We start from the raw sequence: 25,428 nt of genomic DNA, 5'->3' as shown, positions 1-25,428 counted from the left end.
TTAAGAATGAAAGGCAGACACATTGTAGTTTGTTCAAGCAGACCAAGTGCAGGGTTTGTTTGAAGACTTCCTGTGGATGTGCGTGTGAATGGGAGACTCCGCCCACTGCTTCCACCCGGTCATCACAACCCGACAACGAGAACGGGTTCAATGCTACGCCCTCTGGCCACTTTATTAGCCACACCTAATTGTTATTGTTACTCTGTCTGTGGGTTGCAACTGGTGGTTATTTGACTTCGTGTTGCCTTTCTGTGGTCTCCAACCAGTCTGCCCACTCTGATCCCTGACCCCAACCAGGCATTTACCTCCTGACAACTGCTGGCGCTGGCTGGATCATTTCAACAGAAAATGAGTCAGACCAGCCTGTCAAGCCCATAGCACCTACGCTTTTAGAGCCTTGTGCTTTGAGATTTTTTTTCAAACAAGTTAAAATAGCTCCCTCCTGGCTTGTCGGGGGTCAAAAGTCAGCATTTATGAAAGTTAGGTCTTGGTTGAACGAACGCGTGGGTCTTCACGTCTCTACGACCTTCCTAGGGGGCGCTATGTCGATATTAGTGTTTGTGTCTATGTAGGGGGCGCTATTGAGCAGATTTGTACAGGTCTTTTAAATAGATTAAATTTTTAGCCCGTTCTGACCTGCGTGCAAAAGCTGGTGCGAAACGAAGCACGTTCATGGTGTCAAAATGGGGTTGAAAGTCGCGTAAGGAGAATAACAATAAATCGAGTGACTGTGTGAGGAACTGTGTGAAAAAAGAAAAAAAAAAGGGGGTGAAAAGAAATAATAATAAAATAAACCGAGTAAATACAATAATTCTTTCGCCTTGCAAAAGACCAGCTTGTTAAACTGGTCTTCCGCGGGCTCAGTCCCTAAATATAGAATGCTGTGAGAAAAAGCACAAATCAATGGTAACATATAAGCACTCGCAATTATGTGCCATGTGTTTCTTCAACCGTCTGCTTTACCGGTAACACTTGCTATAGAGAACAAAAAGATCACTCGCGCACACTCACGCACACATACACACACACCACCGCAACATGCCGCCGCAGTGTACACAAGGTCAGACAAGCCCCTGACATTCCACCAGGAAGAACAGAGTGTTTTTTCTCTCTCTCTCCATTTTACTTCCTGGTCTCCTCAGCCACTCCGCTCGGCTCCGCCCCGAGACTCCACAATCTCTGCTGTGGAATTTACCAGCACTGTTTATGTTTGGCTGTGACTCGGCACTGACATCATGTCCACATTTTCTTTTGTGGTCGTTTTGATCGTGGCAATATTTATGATCCACAAAAAGACAGAGGGCATCTGGTCAGCATTTAAAAATGTGCTCTCAAACTGCAGCAGCCGCCTTCTGTGTTTGTAGCTTTACATAACAACTTTTGAGAAACCCTTTTGATGGGCAATAGGAGGAAATTCCCTTTAGAAATGTCACGGACACAGCAACATTTAAAGCAAAGTTCTTAGATTCGCTTGAGGTGGTTTGCATTCTTTTTCCAAATCAGAGCTGACGTGCAAAGTGTTTTATGGAACCTGGTTTGCTGATTAAATTCTGGCAAACATTCAGATCATTTTCCCAGCTGCTTCCCTGCCGAGCACGCAAACATTCATCAGATCTGCCTGAACAGCTTTGACGGCGCAGCCTTGGCTTCTTCCTCTGCCACGAGCGATCTTACCTGCAGGTTGCACTGCTGCACCCTGCAAACGGCGAGAAAGGAAAGAGGTAGTTAGCCAGCTGACAGGCAGAACCTCTTGGTTTAGAGATGTTGATGTAGGCAGCCGGTGATTCGTGTCCTCAGAAAATCATCCTCATTCAGCTCAAACCGTTACACTCTTGAAGATGATCCGAGTGTTTAAGAGCTACGTCTGTAGGCTAGGCCGTTAGCATCTGGTAATCTGAGCCTCCGCCGCCAACTGGGAGGGAGCGGAGGAGAAGTCATACTCAGCAAATAAGATTTTCAGACGGTAACAGAATCCGCGAGAGAGCCGGTGGAGAAAAACACGAGCAGACCAGGGAGGGGTGTTCCCTGAGCGGCGGTGACGACTTTCTATTGCATAACGCCAACATCTGAAAAGCATTTATTGTAACGAACCCCCTAACCTCCTGCCCCAGTTTGACAGGAAGTGATGCTATAGATTTTCTCTTTACCACGAGTTTCCAAAAGACTAAAAAAGCTGTTTCAAAAAAAATATAAAAAGCCAATAAAGACAGAAATAAAAAGGCGACAAAGACGAAGCCCAGGCCCCGGCACAACACACGTCTGTGGGACAGGAAGTGTGTCTCAGCGCCTTCTAGCTGAGATCCAGCTAATCCTCCCTGCACCTGTGCAAAACATGACGGGCAGCTGTTGACCTGCTTCAGCGGCAGCAGGAACTGTGTGAGCTGGTGGCCACTAAGGTTAGCTGGCTTGCTAACACAACAACACCACTTGTGTGAAATTGCCAATATGACGTTAGTTGCAGTTATTCTGAGCATGCAAATAGAACATTGCTTTTGCACACTTCTTAGCACTCAAAATGGGAAATGCTTTGCTTCTTCCTGGAACGCAGCGATGCTATCAAAACCTTCAGTTACAATCAGCTCGGATGTTCATTGATTAAAGCTCTGTGATTAAAACCAGCAGATCCACTACTTGGAGAAAACAATGCTTTCTGGGAAGGCCATCGTCGTCTTTCCCCTCTGAATTGTGATCACTTTGTCAACCGTGACTCTTTTCCCCCCGCCGCCTGCGTCTGAGTCACTCTGAATGCAGAATGAGCGTCCTGTAAGCCCACACTGACCTCTACTACACTCACCGGTGAACATTAAGTATGCCACGCTTGGTCGTGGCAGCTGAGTCACAGGCTATTGGCTGGTCCATTATTCAGAGACAATCGAGAAAGCTCAGCACATTAAAAAAACCACCAAAAAAAAACAACGTCCTTGAGTTCATTTCAGTTTAAGCGCATGTTTTGCAAAGGAGCCTGAGTAGGTACAACACCAGTCTAAAATCAAAACAATCACATTCCTGAGGACAGCTGTCAACGATCAGAACCCTTTTCATAAATAAGCTGTAAGAGTTCTCCCTGAAGAACAATGCAATTTGCACAATGTAAACGCTGCACCACTGCAATCAAAATAAACAGGCTTTGATTTCGGTGCGCCATGAGCAAATACTGCTGCAGGAACGTTGCTCGCCGCGACACTCAATAATAAATGTGCATATGAAGGCGTGTACTGCATCTAAGCCGATAACAACAGTGTGTGCGCGTGTGCATGTGTGCGTGTGTGTCGTCTTAAGCTAACATGAGTGGGCTTGTACCTGTGGGTGTTCCATCACAGTTGCAGCCTGACGGAGCTGATAACGAGCTTTTCTTTAGCTTTGGGCTACACATCCGAGCGTCTCTCCTGCCTCTCATTACCTAACAGGAATCAACCTGATCAAAAACTATAAGGTGTCTGTGCTTGTCAGAGTAACCCTGCTGTCAGGACACACTGAGAATGAAGGGCTACCAAAGCCTGTATGTGCATGTCCAGATCCTGGCAGTGACATGAGCTGTTAAGTGTGTGTGCCTGCCTGTGTGTGTGTGTGTGTGTGTGCACGCGTTTCTGAGCGATGGTGAGTCATTCGCAGTCCGTGGGTGTGTGCTTGGCACAATTAAGATTCAGACCTCTTGCTAAAACTTTACCCTGTTGCATAAATTTACCTCCGACTGGGTGTTTATTCTGCAGAGAGATGTTCGGCCGGCCCACTCCAGGCTGCAACATTTGGTCCCCTGTTGCAACTCGTTTCCTAGCTTTCTGGGAGGGCTGAGCATCAAGCGAGTTGAGTAGACTGAAAAACAGTTTTTATCCTGCTGCTGGGATCCGGTTAAATACCACCAACTTCCACTGAAAAATTCACCTGCGCGGTACTGAAACTGAGACACTGCCCAGTGTTCTCTTTCTGCAACACAATGGCAATAACAATCATTGCAATAATGGAAATGTCTATATAGTATGTGCTACTGCACCGGGGGTTGGAACTTAATTTCATTGTCAACCTTGACAATGACTATAATAAAATTGTGCAATTCTCTTTTGTAATTTAGAAAGCCTTTAAGAGGTAAAATAATGAAAGACTATGAGGCAAACTGAACATAAATGAGAATTTTGAAAGTTGAACGTCAGTGTAGTTAATTTTTTCCCCTGATTATAAATGTTCTGGTTTATCTGTGATTACTTAGGTTTATGGATGGTACAGTATAAGCAGAAATAAGCCTGCTCCTTTTTTTGGATACATATTGTTAAACCTTTCCTTTATTTCTGCCTTTTTATAATGCAGTATAAAGATTCAAGAAGATTCTAGATTCTCCGTGCGGGAGCTCGACATGTTTCCTGTTGCTGATCTTACAACCGTATCATAGGCTGTGAGGCTCCTCGATGCCGTGCCATCAAGATGTTGCATCGTCCAGTAAAAAGTGCCAACTGTCAGCGTGCATCTCATGGGTGACACGGTTAAGATAAGCAATAATTCAAAAGTGCACCTGTGAGACATTTAAATCAGTTAATGTGGCTCAACAAAGACAAACACACAACATCCACAGAGACCAAACCACCTGAAACGTGTCGGTGCAGCAGCAGCTCACCTCAGCTGTCTGCAGCGCTCACACTTTCTTACTGAAGGACTACAAACTGCATTTAAAGCAAAGCTTATCGCCACTTCCTGCCTTAAAGATGTGACAGCAGTGTGGCTGCAGGTATTTCGGGCAACATTTCGGGGTGGTGCGTCCTCGAGCGCTACTACCTAGGAGCTGAGGACCCACAGCTGGCTGCAGCTGTGTGTGTGGATGAGTTGGAGAAGAAGAAAAAGAAACAAACTCCGCCCTTCTTTCAACAAGCCCGCTCGGAAGAGACATGTTTACGGCCCTCCTGCACAATGGCGCGCTGCTCTGCAGTCAGATTTCACAAGTCTTCACAGTGTTTGCGCCCCGACATGTCGATCCCTCCTCTGTCTCTCCGATACATCGGCGTCTTTATCTCCGCTCCGCTCCCCTCCTACTCTCCCTCCGCCTGACAAAGTGCTGTGGGGCCTCGACCGCTGGCCGTCTCCGAGTCTGTTACATAACAGCAGCGCCAGCTTCCCCGAATCTCTGCCGAGCTCGGGCTAGCCTCAGCCTGGCCACATATCTCGCCAGCGCATCACTATTTAAAGCCCGGCGGCTATGTTTTTTTTTTCTATGCGTGTACTCTTAGGATTCACGGCGTTTTTGCATTTTTTTATTTTCCACTCACACTAACGGGTCACCTCGGGCTGCTGCCACGCAGAAACTGTCGCCGGCGGTATCGGTGACACTGCTGCAAACTCGGAGCCCCTCTGGTGGGGCTTTGCGAGACTGCTTTGTGAGCCCTGATCATTATCTTTACATGTTTGCAGATGATGTAATCACTCAAATCTCAACCAAGAAGGACAGAACATTATATCCCCAGGGCAGACCCGGCTTGCACTTCTGACCCCGGTCTGCATGCTGCTGAATTGCTCATTTCAGCAAAATTACCAGCAGACGAATTACCTCATTTGCTACAGAAGTAGAGCGAGAACAACAACAACAAAAAAAGTCTGGCAAACTTTAAAACCGCAGCAGCCCGTGATTACAAATGAGTGGCTCTGGTTTCCTGAAAACAGCGCCGGCACACATAAAAGAGCGCCTCTGCTTCACAATCAGACCCCTGTGCTCCCTCCCTCCCTCGCTCCCCCAGGCTCGCTCAGAGCAGTGTGACCTGCAGGAAGGCGCTCTGGTTCAGACAAGGGGACCGTTTCCACTTGGAACTGGGCCGCAGACTTCAGCCACTGGGACACCTCAGCCTCTGTCTGGGTCAGGCTGGGGCTTCCTGACCCAGAGGTCGTCAGCTCCGGTTCATGCGGAGCGAGGTGCCGCTGGCTGACCGCACCTTGGGACCGGTTCTGCAACCGCCACTGGCCCAAGTGTTCCCAGCAGACAGCCTTCACACACGGCCCTGCCTGGTTCTTTCTGTTCTGTGGATTCCTACAAATCTGAACACACGTGTCAAGCACTTGCAGGCTCCGTGCCATTACTTTAAATACAAAATTCAAATCATTTCCCCCCCCTGCAGCAACACAGCCTGAAACCTGTTCACTTCCACTCCGACGCAGCCGAGGCACGTTGCTCTTTGCAGGAGGAACATTTTACGGAAGGCGCTAACACTTCAGCAGCTATTGTTGTCCAAGCGGCACTCTCTCACACTCTAGACGTGTCTGGCGTTAGGTAACACGCGTGACACTGAAGAACAGAGTGGCACTGGGCCCAGCCAAGCTCACTTTGCCCAGTACTGTTTTTTTTTTTTCCAAAATACATTTGAGGAAGTGAAAGCAGAAGCAAAGAGCAGCGACTCGAGCAGACCTTACCTGACTGGATAATCACATCCCTCTGCACCATGCCTGAAGGGAAGCGTTGCCCCCACCCCTCCCGGCAGGAGTGCAGCAGAACAGTTTGTGAAACAGAGTCGCAGCAGAGGCCTGGCGACAAGTCCAGCGACAGAAGAAAAGCCACATTCAAACAGGGGGTTTTCCTCTCACCGACGGCTAGAGCTCCACGGCCGGCGACGCACCGCGCATTCCCTTTCTTCCCACTGTGAGTCTGTGTGCAAGTGTGTGCATGCCCCAGCAGAGAGGGCGTGTGTCAGCCGGCGTGTCCGTCCCTTGTTGCCTCCCTGGGTAACAACAGGGTCCACCCATGAGTTCCACAGCGCAGCCCGAGACCTCGCTCCTGCTTTGCTCCTCGGCAGGCAACTTTTCACACAACTTTTTCCCGGTTTGCCGGCCGGCCCTCCGACAGCCGGCTTGGAAATATGAGATTGGAGGAGAAAGAAAGAAAGACAGAGGGGGGAAAAAAAAAACAGAGGCCGTGCCAAGTTTCCTCGCTTACAAGGACAACTCTCCCTTCTCCTCCTCCTCCTCCTCCTCTTCTAGTTTCCCTCGCTTTCCTTCTGCTCCCTCTGTGAGAAGTTATGCAATCCGGCCACTCCAGACACGACCTCCCCCTCTTCCTCCTCCTTCTCCTCCTCCTCCTCCTCCTTCATCTTTGGCTGCTGCCCACATTCAAGGCAACCCCTCCACATTAAAGCTCTGGGTCATATTAGTCACATTACCACAAACTGACCTGCTTTGAATGCAGTAAAAATGAGCCACGTTTATAACAGTGGTGAGTAAAACTCGGACCTGCGTTTAAGTCCAGACTTTTTTTTCTTTTAAACACACACCAGCGCAAGCGGTGCCATGCTCTCGGCGTCTGCACTCGTGCGTACCCTTAAATCTCTGCGTGTTTGCCCGCGACTTGAGGAAGGAACCTTGCGCAATGAACACATTGCATAACACGGCGTCAGAGATGCATCTGAGATAAGCAGCAGCACGGACATTCCACTCCCGTCCCGGTGCCACTAATGTTTGCAGTCACATGCATCACATCCGTCCTGTTCACACTGACCGTGTTCTCATGCAGAGGCCTCTCGGATGAGCAGGCAGCAACATGTTGGGCGGCGGTGAGCTGGAGGAAGTGCGTTCGCAACAAGTTGACAAGAGCTGGACTAATTTAAATTTGGGAGTGGTGTCCTCAGGCGGTGTGTGTGTGTGTGTGCGCGTGTGTCTTTTGTGGGTTTTTTTCTGTGAAGTAAACACGACTCTGTGACTGCATGTCACAAGACCAGAGTTAAACATTTCTGAGAAGATGCAAACATGAGTTGAAACACTGCGACTGCACCGTCATCTCTTCTACTTTATGACTTCCCTTGCTATACATGCCACAGTTACATGCAGGGAAGGCTGTAACGTTCCGCAAACTAGCACTGGCGCAATGAAAGTTTTTACTGGAGGTGCTGCTGTGCATCACTGACTATACGTTTACATGCACAGCCTAATTGTTTAAAAATGTGGTTTTCCAGTCTAATCGGACTTCTCTCCTTGTCCCAGTTTACGGGGACCTGAGAAAATCAAATTATTGACGGGAACAAGTCCTCCTCCCCCACACTAGGGGGCAATATCAGTCTTTTCAGCATGTTCATTTCCAGTTAACCTCTTTCGTCGTACGATAACAAAATAACTGGAGCGCGATACAACACCGGTGTTATGTCTGAACTGGTCTTCAATTTGCCGAGTTACAGCTGCAGATGTGCTCCGCCACCATCAGCAATTGGTTAGAAATTTGCGATACTTAACGTACACAACATATAACTGGCGATTTTACAGTCGAAGCCCACATCTACCACAGCGACTACACTCTTGTTAAGTGAGCCCTACGTACTAATGACATTCAAAATAGAAGAAATATAACAGACGCAAAATTTGCGTCGCGCTGGACTTCACTTCACCTGAATAAAAAAAAACTCCTTCCTGGCAGTTTTGACTCCCGTTAGGACAGTCGTTCAATTAGCATTCCCACCTTGTCTACACGTGCTCTCCTGGAAAATCAGCAACAGGTAACTAAGTTGTAAGTGCAGCCACCACTGTAAACATGGAATTACACTCTGAGGCAGCTGTCCCCTAGACTGCGCTCCTAGGACTTGTGTTTAGTGGTTAGGCAGATCTCAATCGCAGCCGCACAGTCGACTGAAAACGCTCATTTCGACCCAGTTCAGGCCAAGATCCATGAAGCTGCACGTTAGGAACAAACGGCAGGAAGCCGCTTTTACAGCTTTCATGAACGCAACAACATGCAGACTGCACATCAACATAAACTACATATGGACAAACTGTGAATTAGACTAATATATATATATATATATATGTATATATATATATATATATATATATATATATATATATATATATTTATATATATATGTACACACATATATATATATATATATATATATATATACACATATATATATATATATATATATATATATATATATACACATGTTTTTTCATTTTGTATTATTTTCAGACGAACCACTGAGTCACACTGTTGGCTCTTGATATGAAGCAGATGAGGCAGCCAACTCCATCACCAATAACAACAACTGTCGCAGACGTTCGCCAAAGGTTAAACCTGAAACTCATTTTCTTGTTTGCCAGTCACACTGCAGCCGCTCATCAAGTGTTGCAGCAATCTGACACCGTGACCAAAGCAGACTCCACGACCAGTCTTCAGACAATAACCCTTTAATGTTGCTTACACCCCCCACCATCTCCACACACACACACACACACACACACACACACACACACACACACACACACACACACACACACACACACACACACACACACACACACACACGCACACACGCACACACGCACACACACACACCTCCATCTTGTTTTCAATCACACTCTCAGCTTTGACGTGCACTCAGATTTACTGAGCAACACACATTTTCAAATTGTTGCTTTTTTTTATCCAAACATTCAGTGTAGCAGAATCACATACTGCATGTTGATAAATTCCAAAAGCAGCATATGTAGCATCATGACTACTCAGCTGGGAGCAACTCTACGTCACAGCACACAGCCGGCCGGCCCGCTAAGCTCCACACATGAAAGACCTCTGAAGTCTTAGATGCAAAACGTGCAGCACGACCTAATCTACTCTAACGGCGGTCACCAAAGAGCAAGCCAATTACTGCAGCTTTTTTTTTTCTCTCTAACTCCCTGCGTCGCTGAACCCTTGTACACGGACACACACAGTGTAAGCAGAGCACTTCACTTCCAGGGCCTCCCCCCTCTGCAGAGATGTAAACTCTCCGCTGAGTAAATGAACAAAACGTACAGACACATCTGACATTTAACTTCTGCTATTCAGCCTTTTTTTCTTTTTTTTTTTACCCAAAACTTATGTAACGCGGTGTCAGTGCTCTCTTCTTTAGATGGGGGGGATTTATGTTGGAAAAAGGCCTCGTCGCTGCTCGCCAAAATATTCACTCAGGAGACGAGTGCTGGCCCGCACAGCCAGCGGAGCGACGTGTTTACTATGACTGGATCCTCCCCCAATGGGACCCTTTTACAAGAACAGATGTTTAGAGTGCAGAAAGAGGAGAAGAGAAGTCATGTCAGCCACACTCCTGACCAGATGCTGTCTGCTGCACTGGAAAAGAACGTTTTCTGCAAGCTCAGGACCCGTTGATATCCACTGTGGTCGGAATCATGGAACCAGCTACTTAAAAACACAGTCGACATGTCTAAAGCGTAGGACCACAATTATGTCACTTCACACTTCCACACTTTTGTGAGGTGGAGATCCACGGTTGCCGCCCTATGTTCCCAAGGGGACGAAGAGGAATAAGAAGAAGACACTTCCAAACAATACCAATAGGTTGAGGTGGTGGGAAATGTCACCCCAGAATACAGAGGTGAGTAGTTTATACACAACTTTGACAGGCCAGACAATGTTGTGTTGTTGAGAAATTTCTATCATGCTGACTGAAAATACAGAGAGACGTTCAAAGATTGAAGGTTTCATGAGTTGAAGGTATTAAAAGAAAAAAAGAAAAGCGCTGCCAACGTCAGAAAAAAAAAATCTAGATTACAATAAAACTGAATGAATAAATAAATAAACTACAAGGAATCTGAGAAAAAAAAATAAACAGATTTCACAGGCACTTTGAACTGCACTCAATACATGTGGCTATCCAAAAAAAAAACAAAGGCTTTGTGAAGTAAATATGGTTTAGATTTGACACACAAAATCGTGCTTACACAATATCTTGGAATACTCAGTTCCCAGAAGCAGGCCAGGGATTACCAGCTCGCCCAGCGGAAAATAGCAGAATGCTGGGGTTAAAAGTGATGACTAGAGAGCAGAAAGTGCGAGTGACGCACTGTCTCACCATTCTTTCTCTCCTGCAGGGGCACGGGGTCTGGCGCTGGCTGAAGGGACAGCTCCTGGAGCTCGCTGGTCACGGCCTCGCTCTGAGGGCTCGGGGCCAGGCCCGCCGTCCCGCATACTTCCATTGTGCCAGAACTTGGCTCCTCCCCTTTGTCTGGGTGCGCCGTTGCCAGGTTGACAGATTGACCTGCAGTTTAAAAAGCATTTTTTTTTTAATAGAATCAAACAAAACAAACAAAAAAAACACCAAGACAACAACATTTTAATAACCAATGAATATCTCCGGACTAATGAGCTGATGCAGACATTTTATCAGTCAGGTAGATGAAATCTGATCCTCAACATGAAATGCAGAAGTTGGTCTCCGATGAAAATTAAGAATAAAAAGATTGAACAGGCGGAGAGTATTTGTTTCCTGTCGTTAAACCTTTCAGTTAGCAGGAACCTTAAGTGTCATAGGAAAACAGTTATTCAACTAAAAGGCTGAATTTCTGCAGGCCATTTCAAATGTATGTTTGTCTAATAAAATGCTGCCATCAGCGGAAACTCCTTTTTGCTTATTCTATTCATTACGTGTTTTTAAAGATACATTTTCGAATTTCATCAAATGCAAAACAAACAAAACTTGACTTGACTCTCCAGGCATCAGAAGCAGCTACCGAAAAAAAACAGTCATTCAATCACATGCTGGACGATATTGACTACACCAGAGTTCAGATTAGGATCTGGGTCTGGGTCTGGAGCGATTTACTGGAATTTCTTCATGAAATGCTTCCTGCACTCTGCCAGCTTAATGCAAGCTTAATCGTCCCTGTCTGCTCACTCTGTAAATATGTGTTTTCAAGCTGTGGGGTTCTGATGGGGGCTCTGCCACACTGCAGCAGAGTGGCCCTGAAAACAATAACACTGTGTTGTCTGACATGTTTATCATCTCCCTGGCGAACAGCAGATCCCAAATCTGAGGAGTGGCACATAAACCACACTGAAACTCACTAAATCTGCCACTGATGCCCACTGCTTCAGGATGTCTGAATCAATTAGCACGCCGCGTAAACAAACTACTTGGTTTCTTTTTCTTGAACCATTCCGGAATAGCAACAGAATACTCTTGTGTCTGCCATGGAGCACAAAGACAATTTGAGTTTATACGTTCAGGTATACAGTATGAGTTACAAACAAGTTTCTAAATCTTTCAAAACCCTACAATACAAAATCTGTTACATTGCCATTCACTGTCATTAACTATCAGCCTCTTTGAACATGTCATTCACCTGCTTCAACTGCAGCAAAACACAATCAGACACATGGACACCTAAAATTTGAGCTTGTTCAAGTTAAAATCACTTGATCACATGTGACCTAAATGAATAGTCAACACAAGTCTCGCTTGAGGACACAGAAGTCTTGACTGACTGAAAAAACAAACAAACCGTGGAACCAGTTTGGGGAGAAAAGGCAGATAATGGCGACAACGTTCAGTCATGCTTGAAATTCAGAGACAGGCTTGAGAAAAGACTATCAGGCTGCAGCAGTGTGGATTACCCTGTATTACCACGGATGCGATGAATAAATTCAAAACATGGTTGGCATCCATAATGTGACGGTGGACGGATATCTGTTGAGGCGTCAACAACACATAATCTCTGTCCCCGTAAAGAAGCACATACTCTTTGCTGTCTACACCCTGAAGACTGACGACACAGGACTTGGATCAGGAGTTGCTCACACCGTTGCTACTTCAAATTACGAGAGAAGATGTCTCCTGTTTTTACATCCAGCGTGCTCTGTTTTGGTGCAAAGCATTGGCAACACACTAAGTACTCTGGCCTTCCTCTTCACACACCCACAGGAGCTGCACAACTTAAGAAACAGGGAAAAACTCAGCTTTGCCCACTAACATATTTCTTGACAAGCCACTTCAAAAAAAAAGTTAAAAAAAAAAAAAAAGAGTACAAGAATTTCAAATAGTCGGAAGTTGGCGACATGAACTAGTCTTGACGGGAACAAAGACTTCCTTACCTGAATTACTGGATTGTGAAGAGGTGGTTTCCCATTTCAGGAGGGCAGAAATCTGAACGCTTCTGCTGGGGAAAAACACAAGAAGCAGAGCTTACATCGAGGCCAAGTCGACTCGTGGGCTGCAAATCCCTTTTAAATCTTCTGTTCCAATAAACCCTGGAGTGGCACGAACTCAATCAAAACACGGTGCTAGGGGGTTTATTTTGATGCCGAAATGCGTCCATTGGTGGTGCCACACGATTCCGCGTTGCAAGAGGCCTTTCCACAGATGTCACGGGGCACCAGCCTACACTACAGCTGTCACTGTCAAAAACACAGCCGTGCTAGGCTATTGTTAGCCTGCTATGGTGGGAGTTCACCCGAAAACTCACAAACGCCACTTTTAGGCGTTTTGAGGGGCACGGTCGCGTACGAACACAACAAAGACCACGGAGGACAGGCAGCAGCAGGGTCACGTACTTATGACGAACACCGGCCAAAGCAGAGAGCCGACTAGGCATCCGTATTGACTATACACAGGCACCCCAAGTTAGCTAGCCGCTGTTAGCATAGTTGCTACTCCCCCAACAAGCTACTGCTTAACCCCAACAACACACAGCCACACAGCGTCTGTCAGCCACGTTGCAAGTTTGTCTAAAAATATAGCCATTGTCATGCCACTGTCGATTTAATTAATATCCATAGACTTACTTCTCATGGTCGCCGCTTGTGTGTCTGTAGAGGTAAACGGCTTGACATCACAGACGACTACTTCCGAATCACAAAGGAAACTTTAACCGGAAAACCCTCCTCTGCGTGGGACGAGAGAACACACTTCCTTCACAACAACACCGTGCCGACCGAGTTATTTTTTTTTCTGCTACGGAAACCACTTCACTGAAAAACACCCAGAAGCATGGTGGTAATTTCTTTTTACACATTAGATGCAGTACGTGTATATATATATAAAACAAGTATTACGCTTGCTGAAACGCAGAATAATAAAGGTAGCTTGACGTAGCCAGAAGCCCGTTTGACATTCACGCCTCTGTGTCCATCTAGTGTTCAATCATATGAATTACAAGACGATTGTGCCACAGGTTGTTTGTAAAATGACTGCACAAACACGGAACTTCGCCCTGCTTGCGATGACGTTATGAAGGTCCAATAGTTTGCATATTGTTAGAGACGTATTGTTCAGTATGGACTCTAGGGTAGTTGACTGACACAAACAAATATATAAAAAAAAAAAAACCAACAACTATTAAAAGAAACATAATCACATAACAATTTATTGGTTCAGTGAATTTCAATACAACTATGATTGCAAATGATGTTGTCTCATGTCAGTCCAGTCCCAACGTTCAATATGAAGAATCAAAACACAGCTTGAAATATCCCTCCCAACTATAACCCTTCATGGATATTTAATTTTAATCCCACAATCTAGTGGATCAACCACCTACAAATAATTATGCAAAGAGGTCCACTGGAGTCCAGTAGGTTTCCAGTAAGCAATACGCATATACAATCCAGTCAGCCATCAGTTTAAGCTTAAAACTGTTGCTTGAACCTTCCACAAATTTGGAAGGCCAAAAAACAAAACAAACAAAACAAAAACAAACAAGGTTATTGTGATGTGTTCTCAGAGGTTTGAACAAATAACTGATTAGGGGATGTTGTTTCTAACTTTGGAATGGTATCATCACCCTTGCTGACCTCACAAAATGCTGAGGTCCACAGCGGAGTATATTTGCACTTTGTGAAATGTGGAGCTTCCAAAAGACTTAGTAGGACTTCACCGTATTATATACATTTTCATAACACAGGTGAATTTAGGGGCATTTAAACAATGACTTGTTTTTATAAAAAAAAAAAAAAATGCTTATTGCCCATCAATGCCCAGGCATGCAGCACTCTGTGTTTTAAATGCAATAATCCCTCAAAACTGAAATGTCTTTGTAAAGAATTAACTGATTGCAAGTGCTGGCGGTCAAGTAATCTTTGATTTTGAAATTAAGTCATTAGATTAGTGAGCTGATGTAATGTGTAGTCGACCATTGGCTTTCAAATGTGGCTGAAGTGAATATTATATGGTTTACTGGCCCATGGGGTTGAATTTTTAAAAGTTTCGAGTGTGTGGTGGAAATGGGGAGCAACAACCTCTTTCAAGACGAATACCTGACGGCTTTTTAGCACCTACTGAGTTTAAAATTTGTATGCTCCAGGTGAGGCTCGAACTCACAACCTCGGCATTGCTTTGCAGGTTACTGTCTTATAAGTACCGCGCGCTAACCGATTGCGCCACTGGAGCACGCACTGTCCAGCCTAGTTCCACAGAGAAAGTCTTTAAATGGATGGAAATAGCGAACGCAACAAGGTGCATTGCTATAATTCCTGTGATGTTGTGCTTCGGAAACCTCGAACAAACACACACAGTTGTGTCTACATTTTCCCAGAGACCCAACACTACATTCCCAATGACTCAGCTTTTGTTTTTTTTTGAAAGTGAATAAAACTTGCGATATCAGAAATATGTTCACGTGATAAAGGAGACGTCAGTACAGTTTATGTTTTACGCTCACCTCTGATGAGTTAATTCCTCATCATGAAATAAAATAAAAATTCTGCATACCAGAATTCGGTAATTAATGTAGTTCGACACAAAGTATTCAAAGTCTTCATATTTTATTTTTTTTCCCCCTAATACATAATACTTGTATAGAAAAGTTAAAATTTTGCCATCAGGTGGGGCTGTATTACATTACAAATCTCGGTTTTAACTCACTCGATGAGTTAACTCGATGCGACATAAAGTGAAAAATGTATATTTCTCACTTACTAGCGATATTTTGCTCACAATTTACCGCACGCAAAAATCAACAAATGACTAACGAAACCGCTGTCAAAAAGACTACAACCCCCATCATGGAGTTCCTCTCATGTGACAGCAGCGTGTTTTTGTCACGTGACCTCCAGTCGGCTCTCCGTCTCCCCGTTTCCGCTGGTGCCGCCGTCGTTTGTTTTACAACAAAACGCACCGTCCCACCTCCGAGCCTGGCCGCCACACTGCCCACCAGACCCAGGAGCTCCGGGGGAAAGGCCACACTGCAGGCGGACAAGCACGTTCGTGTCGCTGCGAGACTTTGCTCGTGTCAGCAGGACTTCTCGGTCCAGGTGGCTTCCCGGCAGGCCTCAGCGCTCCAAGCCGCGATTGGGTGGGTCCGGCTCGGCCACAGAGGCAGCATGGGCCCGGGGCGCAGCTAACCTCCGGTCGGCGAGAGGGACGAGAAGGGGATGAACGGCAAGGGCGGCGAACCGGCTGGCTTTCACTGCTTAACGGGATGAACGGTCAGTATTTCCGGTGCGGCTGCTGTCTCACTCGCGGGGTCGCCCACCAGCTGCACAGCAGCAAGCCGGTGGTCTTGTGTTATTAGAGAGGCACAACTCGTGAAATCTACCACAGATGGTTTAGGGACCTGCTATGGAGGCTCGTCCTGACATTTCCCAAAGCGTTAGAGGTGTTTGGCCACAGTTTGTGCGAGCTTTAACGGAAATGGAGGATTCTGTCACGTTGGTTTTTATACTATTAAAAAAAAAAGAAAAAAAAAAAAGTCAAGTAGAGAGAAGAGAGTCAAAAAATGGTGAGCAGCTCCTGTCAACACGTGTCCCAGCACTCCTCCTCCACCTCTGCGGGTCAGTGTCGGCACCACCAGAACGCTGACGACGGTGATATCAATGTTTATAGACGTGTATAACGTGTCAACTTTTACTTTCTGTTTCTGGGTTTGTGGAATAGCGTTCACTTCGAAGCCAAGTTACAACAACAGTTGCAAAACAGTGCATGTTGTGACCCGGGCTCTTAATTTTGCTGCGTATTATTGCTTTTATATCGTCATCATCTTGTCCTTGACCTGTAAAAGGTGAGATGGCATCAGTGCTGTGGGCAGAGCTGACCCGAGTGACCTGGCTTCCTAACAGCAAAACTCTTTTCAGCTGTTTTCTCTTTCCCCATCTCCTTTAGTTCTCCCCGCCACAAGTCATTAATTAATTCAGTCCTAACTGCTGCACCCAGCGTCACCATCATGTAAACATATATTTGCTGAATGGTCAGTATACTGTGACCTTGTTTATGGATTTAGAAGCAGCATTGAGCTGTGTTGACTGTCCTGATTAATTGTTATTTTCTTAGCAATGCCCTTTCGGCAGATAAATTCTTCTCCTTTCTTACTGTGAGTGATTGTTTTAAGTCTTTATCAGCCTGGATTGATTTTTTTTTAACCCTTCTCCCCCCTGCTCCCTCTGTTCATGTTCACCACTGCAGGCACTCAGCAAGTTGACACCAAGAGGCAGCACCTCCTGGAGAGGCTGCTCGATGCTGTCAAGCAGGTTCGTCACCGATACATCATGTAGTTCCTCATATTTTATACAAGGGAAGTAATTAAAATAATAATGTTTTTTTTGTTTTTTTGTTTTTTTTTAAATAAATACCTTATTGAGTTCCTCTCTGACCTCTGCAACTCATTGAAATTAACCGTCAACCGGGGCGCTAGTCACCTCTTTACTCGTTCATCTCCGGTGGAATCCCTCGCAGAAGTGCTGGTGAAATGACGTAGTGCTTAAAGTGTAGCACAACACGAATTGCTGATAACAGTGATTTCCTGGTACCAGTTCCCAACTTAGAGAAGGAGCTGTGCTGTAAAACAGTGTTTATTAGTTTGAGATTACATGGTCTTCTTCTGAAGTGATTCACAATTTGCTCCACAAATTTAACTCATAAACGTCATCTGGTTCTTATTCATCTGAGGATGCTCTTGTTTAAAAAAAATTGAATGGATTTATTTTGATGACCGATGATGTTTTGATGAATTTTGCAAAAATATCAAAGCTTTAAAATCTTACATGTATTCTTACTTCATGTGTGGGAATTGTTTTCCTTCCAAAGACCTGCCCCTACTTGCCTCTGATTGAGTTTATGGGTCTGGGTTAGAATAGGGTCAGGGTTGCAGATGAGGAAAACTGGCCAATCACAAGCAAGCAGGGAGAGGTAGCAACTTGATTTACATCAGCTATGTTTATCAAACCTTCCCTGTCTTTCCAGTGCCAGATCCGCTTCGGAGGACGGAAGGAAATCGCCACTGACTCAGACAGCCGGTATGTGGCGTCTCTTACCTTCTTCATGCATGTCATGTTATTTGGATCCTAAACGTGCTCTTGCCGTGGCCACAAGACTGCTATTGAGAGCGGAATGCCGCATGAAACCAAATGAATAGAATACAATACTTCCTGAGCAACTCTCATCGTTTTATTAACCTCGTTTTCGTAGTTTGTCAGTGTAAATGACGGGGCCGCGCTGTCTTCATCACAAACCGATTCTACAAGTGAAACAGAACCAGAACAGAACCCTGCAGGTGTTTTGTGGCTTGTGAAGACCAGAGGGCGATGAGTCCCAGGTCACTGTCTAGTGGGTGTTCAGTGACCAGCCCGTCCTTCCTCTCCTCCCTGCAGGGTCATCTGTCTGTGCGCACAGTTCGAGGTGGTGCTGCAGCACGGCCTGAGGAAGAGCCGAGGCCTGGCGCTCACAGCCGCCGCACTCAAGCAGGCGGCTGGCTTCAGCAGCAAGACGGACGGAGGTACCACAGCCTGACACACTTTCTGCACGCTCCTTTTTTCACTCTGGCTACCGTGGTGCTGAGAAGAGCTGCTGGAGCTCAAAACTGCGTTCGCACCATGCACCCGTCGCTTTGAAGAAACCTGTGCAGTGAGAGTTCCCGAGTTAACGTGACAGCAGCCACCGCGTGACATCAAGTTGTGTTGCTGAGAGAAGCGAGAACGTGGGATTCACAGCTGCAGCGCGACGCTCCCACTGCGCTGGAGATAGAATTGTGCGGGCAGCAACGCAGGCGGCTGACGGAGAGAGAGAGCGGCAAGTTGCTGCCTTTTCGTCCCGCTGCTGGTGCAGCAGCGTCGGCTCTACAGGAAAGCTGAAAATATTGACTAACAATCACACTGACATTGGCGCCGTCGGCGCTGACATAATTTGTTTTGTTTTATGACGCAGGTGTATTTTTATGACACGTTTCATCGTGTCTGCCGTCTAACTGTTTCGGTGTCACCTACCAGCTACTTACATGTAGTCACATCTACTTGCCCAACCAGGAATTCATCTCGTCATTCCCACTGCTGCTCAGTTAAAATATGGCAGCAAGTCTTGACCTTGACCTAAAAAACTGCTGTTGCACTTTCATATTTATCTTTATGGTTCTTTTAAGGTTTTACTCAAAAGGTTGTATAATGATCTGGTTTAGTAGACCGTCTTCGAGCAGCACTCGTGTTCTGTCACTATGAAATCAATTGTCTGCCAACCAACTGCTGGATTGTATTTGTATTTCTGACTTCTTTTAACAAAGCTGGAAGTAGAGCGTTGATATGAGCAAATTCCTTTGTGATCAATTATCTAATCTTAGAAACCATTTAAAGGCATTGACAGAGCTGCACATATCCTAGACTTTCCATAATTCAAATGGCGTGTGTACAAATTGAGAGGATGCAGGTTAACAGTGAATGCAGTTGTGTGACAGAAAACCTGAGTATCTGTTAATAAGACACTGGAGGTGCTGCTGACTCTCATCACTTCTGAGGTCTTCTCGCCTCTTTGTCTCTCACCTTTGAAACGGAAAATGACACTTAGTCATTTTCTTCTGGTGGAAATTAGTGTGGTGCTAATGTCCACATGGAAAGTGTGATCCCAGGTTGCACTTGGCTGTTTCGCACTGACCTTCAAGTGCCTCTTTTCTCTTTTTCTTCTCCTAAGTTGTTTTTTGGTAAGTTGCCAACAGACTGGAAAAAAACAGTTAAATATGATATTTAATCACTCAAAAGCCAAACACACACTACACTACAGCATTAACGTCCGATTGAAATACACAGGCGTGGGTCAGCAAGTTAGCTAGCAGAGCCTAGCATTAGCTTGCATGCTTATTTTGAGCAAGTTTACTGCATTTTCACAATGTTTTGCTTCATCATTACAGCCGATTCCTTGTTGTCTTTGCCTTCCGCCCTCCCTGCCGATGTGCTGTTTGATTTTATCCGCTTGTTGATCTTGACCTGTGTTGTTTCTCCTCCTCTACATGGCCAGAGCTGACCTTCTGGTTTCACGTCAAGGAGCACCTGAACCGCCACGAGCTCCAGCGGTTCTACTCGCTGCGTCAGATCACCTCAGAGCACGGCCGCGGTCGCGCGTGGCTGCGCTGCGCCCTCAATGAGCACTCGCTGGAGCGCTACCTGCACATGCTGCTCGCTGACCGCCCCCGTCTGGGGTCAGTAACGTTCATTCAGTGAACTTCATACTCAAAGACATTTTTTTTAGACATTTGTTTATCTGTACAAGTGTCACCACTGAATATGACCGCCTGTGTACCGCTCATTTGATTCGCTTGCTTGTGTTTCTCCCAGGACTTACTATGAAGACTGGGCTTTTGTTCTGGACGAAGAGAGAGCTAGTATGCTGCCCACCATGGCTGCTGGTGAGAACCAGTCTCAGTTCAATTGAATTGAATTGAATTGAATTTATACTAGGGATGCAAATTATTGATTAAATCATAAATCGTTAGTTGATTGACCTTATCGATCGATTAACGATTAGTTGATAAACGGCGATTTTTCCTGAGAACCTAAATTTCACAATGAAAAATTTGTATGGAACACATTATTTAACCCTTCAACGATGTTGAGGGCCCAACATCACCAACAGTCAAAACACCCTTAACATTTATCCTTGACTTCTAATGGGTCACGTTTCAATTTTCTTTTGTAAAAAGTTGTTTAAAAGTTCTAGGTATATTATGACCATCACAGTATCTACAGGTGAATTGCGCTTTCCTGCCACTACCCTGCTAAAATGAGATTAAACGACCTGTGTAAAAATGTTCAATTCATTGCGATTAAATTCTTAATCGATATTTAATCGCTAATCGATTCATTGTTAACATCCCTAATTTATGCCTTATTTGTCTCCTTGAGTACAAAAGAAAGTTTCCGCCAAAACAATACATTTAGAAAACATTGTTATAGCAACAAATAATTCCTACGAACGTGCACAAAGTGCACAATACGCACCAGAATTAGAATGCTTCTAAATAATCCACTGCACATCTCCCTGAAATTCAATGCCGGCATAACTATAAAAAAAACCCAAATGAAAATCAATAAAAGCCATCTGGAGCACAAATGACTCACATTCCCTTCATTTTCTTGAAATGCAGATGGTTTGAGGTAGTAACACAAACATTAATAAAAAAAAGAAGCATGTTCTATGGATAAACATGTGTTTATCGCGCTTATGCAGTCAAATATCATTTGGATTTTAAGTGCCACACAAAGGAAATGCATAGCGTACTAAAAACACAGCAAAACTCACAAAATGGAAATAAAAAAAAAAAACTGAAATGTTTTCAATAAGACTAACTCGTCACCCCACCTTTCTTCTTCTTCTTCTTCTGCTGCTGCCGCCGCACTCCCCAGGCCTCAACTCCATCTTATTCGCCATCAACATCGACAACTGCGACCTGAACGGCGGGCTGACTCGAGGATCGGGCCCCTCGGTGTCCCACCTGCTCAAGGAGTCCACGCAGGGCATCGGCAGCCTGTGGAAGGAGTCCACCCAGGGCGTGAGCAGCCTGCTGAGGGAGATCAGCACGGCCACGGCCGCCGTTCCCGGCTTCAGTCCCAGAGTGGCCGGAGCTTCAGACCCGCTGCCTGTTCTGCCACGCAGCACCTCCGCTGGTAACGCACTACTTTCCAAACTTTTCCTAATTTCTGCTACTCGGTCGATGCAGCAGTATTTGCTGTACAAATGCTGCAATGAAAGCAGGCTGTCGTGATTGGTATCTTGTTTTGAAACATTAACAAATGAGGTTTCCCGGAGTGTGATGGAACTCCGCGAGTCTTTATCTTCTGCCTGCAGTGTCTCTGGTGGCAGCTTTGTTTGGTTTTGGATAATAGATTTCTTCCTGTCATTTTCTTTTGTCTGCAGAACTCTTTTGTCTGGGTGAAATTGATTTTCTCAAAATCAAATATATTAACGTCTTATTATATTATACAATGCTTGCGTAGCAGCAACAGTGTGCGTGAATGCGTGACTTGTAAAACGCCTTAGGTATCCTGAAGGTGTGTAAAAAGTGCTATAGAGGTGCAGGCCATTTATCATTTAGCATATATCCAAACTAATTTTGCAGAGCTGCTCCAGCAGTTTTACAAGCCGCGCCTCTGAGCTTGGATTTTAATTTAGCATGCGTGATAGATCCACCGCAAATCTCTATCACACTCCAGTGATAAGGATGAACTCCAATTTAATGAGGAAGGTGATGGATCGCTTTCAACATTTGGTCAATGTTCTATCATTTGAGGAGGTAAAGAGGAGAGCTTTGGGAAGTTTAGTCGTTCAGAAAGATTTTAAGGCCTTGTTGTCCTGCTAAATCTCACATCTTGCTACAGCTGTGATTTCAGGGTAAACTCACAAAACACCGTTCTGGTCTGCTGTTGGCACCAGATAGTACAATATGGTCACTTCCTCCCCAGTTAACTTGCTCTTTATGAGCAAAAAAAAAAAAAAAATCCAAAACAAAACGGCTACTTATTTTTGTCTCTATTCTTAAGTCGTTTGATGCCATTCATCTGTTACACAGGGGCCCTTTAAGCTGTGAATGGTGATGAATGGAATCCTGAGCTGGTGCTCGTAGCCGGGCCTTCGAGCTGGAAACACTCTTCCGCATTACTCACAACTAGAAGACTTGCTAATGGGCGGTCAGGCCACTTATCTCTGCAGAGAGCCAGAGAGCTGAACCACAGTTGACTCAAAATGTGCTTGATTGAACAAAAGCTGAAGACGCCGTTGTCAGTGGGAACCCTGTTGCGATATGAGCGTACAGGAAGAAGAAGTTTGGCCGCTTGAGAAGTTTCAGTCTGTCTGGAGGTTTAAATGTCGTGTGTCTTCCCCCTTTATGTCCTTCCACCTCAGACTCTGTGCTGAGGAAAGAGCGCAGGAGGAAGAAGAAGATCACCAACATCATTTCCTTCGATGACGAGCTGGACGGAGGGGCCGAGGACGAGGAGGACGGGGAGGACGACTCTCAGAGGGCGGCGGCGTCCATGAGGAAGAGCCTCACGGCTCCGGTTCCGGTGCAGAGCAGCGTGGAGGAAGGAGTCGATCCGCTGGAGCCGGGCCTCTCCGAGTCGCCGGCCGTGAACGGCGTGGGCGAGCCGGGCATCGTCAGCTGGGTGGGCTCCCCCCATCCCTCCCGCACGCCACCCGCCGCCACCCCCCCGCTGCCCGACAGTAAGAGTATAGACAATGAGGAGGAAGAGGAGGAGGAGGAGGAGGAGGAGGAAGAAGAAATGTACAAACCCAGAGCACAGACCCAGGAAGAGGACGGGATCGGCTCGGGACAGTGAGTCGGACCCCTCAAGGCTGTTTGAATGCATTAAACAACCGACGGTGCTATCACTGGGATATGGAAATGCTAAGAGAGGGATAATTGCAATTTTAATGGGGTGGAATTATATGAAATAAATGTTACTCATGGATCTTTAAGTAGGGTTCATTTGTACTTTGCTGGTGATTCATTGGTGGAAATGATCCCTTGGCTTGGAACATGAGTGCCAATAACGCTCTGTAAAAATCTGAGTGAAAATGGAGAGACTTTAGAGTTATTTGGTCGGGGAGATGCATGCTAAAAAGATAACAAGATAGACAGGAGGGTAAAGTCATTGGTGGTTAGATGACGACCAGGTCCGGATCAGGTTTATTCTTATTTATCTCCACGGAGCTCCGCTGAGACTGAGACCATCTGATCCCTCTGCAGGCTGGTGGTTGGAAGCCTCCCCACTGTTGCCACGTGGAGCCCTCTGCAGGCGATGCCCGACCACAGCAGCTCAGACGTCCTCATCCCAGTGAACCCCGCAGAGCCTCAGCCAGGTAGTTATTTCCACCCAGGAACATTTGCATTCAGCCTCTTTGTTTTTCAGGCCTGCCCTGGAAGGTCACATGTTCCGGCAGACCATGTGTTGATGTTCACTTCTGATGGCCCTTCAGATGCGCTGCCACACCTTTCCGCCTTTTACAAGATTTTCTTGCAACGGAAATGCTTGGTTCGCGTTGGTTATTGTATAACTGCACAAAGCTGCACTTACATAAAGTCATTAGAATCAGTTGTTAATGTCGCACTCTGCTTATTTGCTTTGCCAATCAGGCTCTCTTGAAGAAGTAGACAGTGACTAGAGTCCAGTGCATGAGGAGATGGTTGCCAGCAGGTAGACACTGAGCTGTGTAGATAAACCCAGGTGGTTGTGGTCATGATGGTTTTCTGTGATGAACACAAACCTTCTCAAGCAGCTGAAATGAATGGAGATGAACTGCAGCTCTCTGTGATGGCTTCAGCTACTTCTTACCTCTCTGTTCCTGCATGAATTGAAAGGAATTTTGTATTTAAAGGGCCGGTGCGTGACTTTTTTCGCGCTATACTTGCATACGTTTCCACAAATAGCAGGTTCCACCACTGCCACAGCTGGGATAACAAAGGCATGAGATCAAGTGGAGGAAAGCAGAGATTCGCATTGCTTGCCGGATGCTTTCACACACTTTCAGGCGCTGCTAATCAAACACACTGGGCCTTTAATTTGCAGTGGCGCGACATGTCTCTGTCATTATCTATTGTATGATCCAAACAATACCATTAGGACTGTGTATCTCACTTACTCCTTCATTGTCTTTTTAATACCTGCATATTTTTCTCATCCCTACTTTTCAACAACTGGCTCGCTGGCAGAATTCAGATTTTCCTTACAAGAACATAATAATTGAGGGCCATCGCTGTGCCGCTGCACTCGAGTACTCCGACACTGCACTTCCTCCCAGTCTTAAGAGCCTGTAATGTTTACCCGATTGCCTCCTCTGCTGAAAACAGCTGCTGATGGCTTCGGTGCAGGGATCAGTTGTCCGTTGGATGAAAACTCGGTGCTTTCTCCATAACGCCGCATCTTTGGTTTCACTTCCATTCTGCCTCAGTGAGCTCCGTGGAGGACACGGCTGCATTTCCTGCTCAGTGTGAGTCGACGGGCTGTGCGGCGAACTGCGAGCGCGGGGGATCTCCGCTGACTTTCAGGTAAGCCGGCCGGCGATCCTGGTGAATGACTTTTATTTTATGGGTGAATATAGATCAGTTTCAGGGACTCTCAGTGGTGGTCCAGTGTGTTTCTGTGGCTTCCGATCATCGAATGATAAAATAAATGAAATCAAATGACTCCTACCGGTTTCCTGCTGTGTTTCAGTATGGAGTCCAGTCCGCCGCCGCAGCCTGACCCCGTCTCCAGCGTGCTGCAAACGTCCGGCCTGCCCGAGTCCATGACAGTTGGTGAGTGTCTCTCTGCAAGTCACTCTTTCCCTTCCTTTGTGGACGAACCGGTTCTGCGTTATGATTCATCATCATCATCATCATCATTCGTGCCTCATGCGAGGAAACACCAACAGCAGTTGACTCTTACTCTATTACCGGGGGCCGGCTGCGAGTTCTGAGTGTGCAAACCGCCAAGGTGAATTCTGCGTCTTGATGTGACAGCTGTGGTGTAAGCGT

The 25,428-nt window shown here is 45.9% G+C and overlaps 2 protein-coding genes and 1 non-coding gene across 7 annotated transcripts in view; 1 reads left to right on the top strand and 2 right to left on the bottom strand.

Moving 5' to 3' along the window:
* Positions 1-13,661, bottom strand: part of mrtfab (myocardin related transcription factor Ab) — a 35,267-nt gene extending 21,606 nt beyond the window's left edge. Inside the window, exons 1-3 of one of the 5 annotated variants that reach the window (XM_076033624.1) lie at positions 13,511-13,661; positions 12,821-12,882; positions 10,803-10,988 (exon numbers count right to left, since the gene is read on the bottom strand). In XM_076033624.1, coding sequence (XP_075889739.1) covers positions 10,803-10,926 — 124 coding nt within the window. In that variant the 5' untranslated portion in view covers positions 10,927-10,988; positions 12,821-12,882; positions 13,511-13,661. The other 4 variants (XM_076033625.1, XM_076033634.1, XM_076033632.1 and 1 more) reach the window with 4 other exon arrangements.
* Positions 13,662-15,019: 1,358 nt separating this feature from the next.
* On the bottom strand, positions 15,020-15,113 carry trnai-uau (transfer RNA isoleucine (anticodon UAU)). The gene is made up of 2 exons: positions 15,076-15,113; positions 15,020-15,055 (listed from the first exon to the last, which is right to left on the bottom strand). It is a non-coding gene; the product is annotated as a tRNA-Ile (tRNA).
* A 651-nt stretch (positions 15,114-15,764) lies between these two features.
* The window catches only part of snx29 (sorting nexin 29), a 118,915-nt gene continuing 109,251 nt past the window's right edge, over positions 15,765-25,428 (top strand). The window contains exons 1-11 of the mRNA XM_076033635.1: positions 15,765-16,150; positions 17,124-17,188; positions 17,901-17,953; positions 18,308-18,432; positions 19,938-20,118; positions 20,255-20,325; positions 21,323-21,583; positions 22,818-23,247; positions 23,662-23,774; positions 24,864-24,960; positions 25,127-25,209. Of these exons, the coding sequence (XP_075889750.1) occupies positions 16,144-16,150; positions 17,124-17,188; positions 17,901-17,953; positions 18,308-18,432; positions 19,938-20,118; positions 20,255-20,325; positions 21,323-21,583; positions 22,818-23,247; positions 23,662-23,774; positions 24,864-24,960; positions 25,127-25,209 (1,486 nt within the window). The 5' untranslated portion in view covers positions 15,765-16,143. The remainder of the gene's footprint in view (positions 16,151-17,123; positions 17,189-17,900; positions 17,954-18,307; positions 18,433-19,937; positions 20,119-20,254; positions 20,326-21,322; positions 21,584-22,817; positions 23,248-23,661; positions 23,775-24,863; positions 24,961-25,126; positions 25,210-25,428) is intronic.

This window comes from Nelusetta ayraudi, unplaced genomic scaffold (genome assembly GCF_046127955.1).
Source record: "Nelusetta ayraudi isolate G7.1 ecotype Tasmania unplaced genomic scaffold, CSIRO-AGI_Nayr_v1 ptg000042l, whole genome shotgun sequence".
Classification (NCBI taxonomy): Eukaryota; Metazoa; Chordata; class Actinopteri; order Tetraodontiformes; family Monacanthidae; genus Nelusetta; species Nelusetta ayraudi.
This window is presented reverse-complemented; position numbering and strand designations above follow the sequence as displayed.